We start from the raw sequence: 2345 nt of genomic DNA on the forward strand, positions 1-2345 counted from the left end.
CCTGGGTCTGGGAAAGTCCCTGACTGCCTGCTCCTCCTCTCTGTGTCCTCTGCATGAACTGTGCTTGATCGTGCCATTTCTTCCATAACCTGACTTTTATGGAATAAACTGGTGTTGTTTGTGCTCTGTGCTAGAAACAGGACATTCTTACTGTGATGGACTATATTGATGTATGTTTTGTTATACAATTTGCACAAAATCTGCTTCTATATTTTACTTTGCAGGTATTTTTGATGCTGCCTCACTGTGCTCCCTCCCTTTTCTCCCAAAGCACACGAACTTGCTCACACACACACACACATGTGCCTGGGCAGTTAGATACAGAAAGGAGCACATACACTCAGAGCTGTAGAGTTTTAACACTGTGATCCTAACTTTACACTATAAAATAACACTTTAAATGATGACAATGTAGACCACCATTGCTCTAGTAATAAATGATAACAATTTAGGCTATAATGCTCCAAAATAATTCACAACAAAGGGTCCGCGTGACAAAAATATCGTCATCAAAGGGGCGTGCCTCCCATTTTTTATGGCCAACTTCGCTACCAGCGCACCAACCGATCTACTGCGTACCTGTGGAATGGGTCCGCCAAGCTGAATCCAGAAAGTAGTATAAACAGAAGTAGTCCGCTGAGCTGTCCATGTGTGGACCCTCTCCCGAGTATAATCAAGGCTTTAAGCAGACTTTGTCACTCTTCATACTACGTCGCCTGACTTCTTTCTTCACTCCTGTCATATGGCCACTAAAGGTAACGTAAATATGGGTCGTAATAAGCTGCTGTAACAATCAACCTATAGTCTTTTTTCTGATGTGGCTGATCCGCAGCCCTTTGCTGCATGTCGTCCCTTCTCTTTCATTTACATTTACTTTACATTTACTCATTTGGCAGACACTTTTATCCATAGCGACTTACATTTGAGAAACAACATACAAGCATCAACAAATATCAAATACAGCACAAGATCTACAACTGACAATACATACTGGTAAGAGCAGCAATAAATACTAGTAAGAGCAATAAATGCTAGTATTTAAATACTAGTATAAATACTTTTCCATATTTCCTGTCTGTCAGCTGTCCTATCTGGGGGGGAAAAAAGCATAAAAAGCCCCAAAAATATCTTTAACAATATTAGTGTAGCTTTGAAAAAGTGTTGCATTTTTTATTTTTATTTGGTCAACTATTGTAATCCTTTTTCTAACAGTTCTGTTTGAACACAGTGTTGTGTATCAGCAGAGTCATATTTTTATAATAGGTGTAACAGCATCATAGTGGTGGGTAAAGCCAGAATACCAACACAGCACTCAGGTCCGTCTTTGAAAGACATCTTTGATCTCCAAACTGTTACAGCGTTTTAACATTTGGTGTGCATGTGTCCTGGGTGTGTGTCTGTTCTGCACATGCACATCTACACTTCCACAGTGTCAACAGTATTAGTGGCAGCGATGGAAAGCATTCCAGTGTGAAGAGTCCATGCTCAGAGGACAGTTGCTGTTTGACCACACTGGACTTCAAGAGCTTCAAGGCAACGTGGAACCAGGAGATTTGTCACAACAGGGAGACATGGAAGGCCCATGCAGCCAAAGGTAGCCTCTCACTCAAATAAGTCAATCTTTACAAGGCTGTTGGTGGCCTTGATACTTTTTACAAGGCTTTAGGCAGGTATACACATGTTCATAGGCTGTGTAGCATCAATACCACTTAATAAAAAGCAGCACCAAATAACGTAACAATTAACAAGCCTAAACACATTAATTGGTACAAAAGATAAAGTAGAGTGATAGCACTCAACGTGGCCTATTAGAAATAATCTATATTTATACTAAATAACAATTTAACTTGCAGTAATTAATTCATAAGGTACCACCCTTAAAGAAGTCTCAATTCGGGAGGTGGACATCAAGTTCTTGACTCATGTACAGTGACCATAATAAATTAAACTTTTATGAAACTACTAACTACACACAACAAACAACTACAAGACACACAAATGAGTGAATGCAATGAATAGAGCGATGAATAATTAATAAATAAATGAGGACCATATCATGATCATAGAACGCTGGCGATCATGTCAGTCCAACAGCGCCAACATATTTCAAGAGCATGATGGATGTCAAGGATGGCTGAGTGCAGATGCAGGTAACGGAGGTGTGAAGGCCAAATGTTTTTTTTTTTTTAAACCTGTCCTGCCCAGCAGCCTGGTATAGAGTATAATGACCTGGATACCATATTGTGCCAGACAGATTTTACTTTAACAAGAGAGTATTAAAATACTCCTTTGTCTGTTTTATTATTTATTTAATTATGTATTGATTTGTCACCGGGCCGGACAGG

At 39.5% G+C, this 2345-nt stretch overlaps 1 protein-coding gene across 1 annotated transcript in view; it reads left to right on the plus strand.

The window, feature by feature from the left end:
* Positions 1 to 2345, plus strand: part of LOC123977486 (calcium/calmodulin-dependent 3',5'-cyclic nucleotide phosphodiesterase 1C-like) — an 85635-nt gene that overhangs the window by 64175 nt on the left and 19115 nt on the right. The window contains exon 11 of the mRNA XM_046060205.1: positions 1431 to 1594. Within this exon, the coding sequence (XP_045916161.1) occupies positions 1431 to 1594 (164 nt within the window). The remainder of the gene's footprint in view (positions 1 to 1430; positions 1595 to 2345) is intronic.

This window comes from Micropterus dolomieu, linkage group LG01 (genome assembly GCF_021292245.1).
Source record: "Micropterus dolomieu isolate WLL.071019.BEF.003 ecotype Adirondacks linkage group LG01, ASM2129224v1, whole genome shotgun sequence".
In the NCBI taxonomy this organism is placed as follows: domain Eukaryota; kingdom Metazoa; phylum Chordata; class Actinopteri; order Centrarchiformes; family Centrarchidae; genus Micropterus; species Micropterus dolomieu.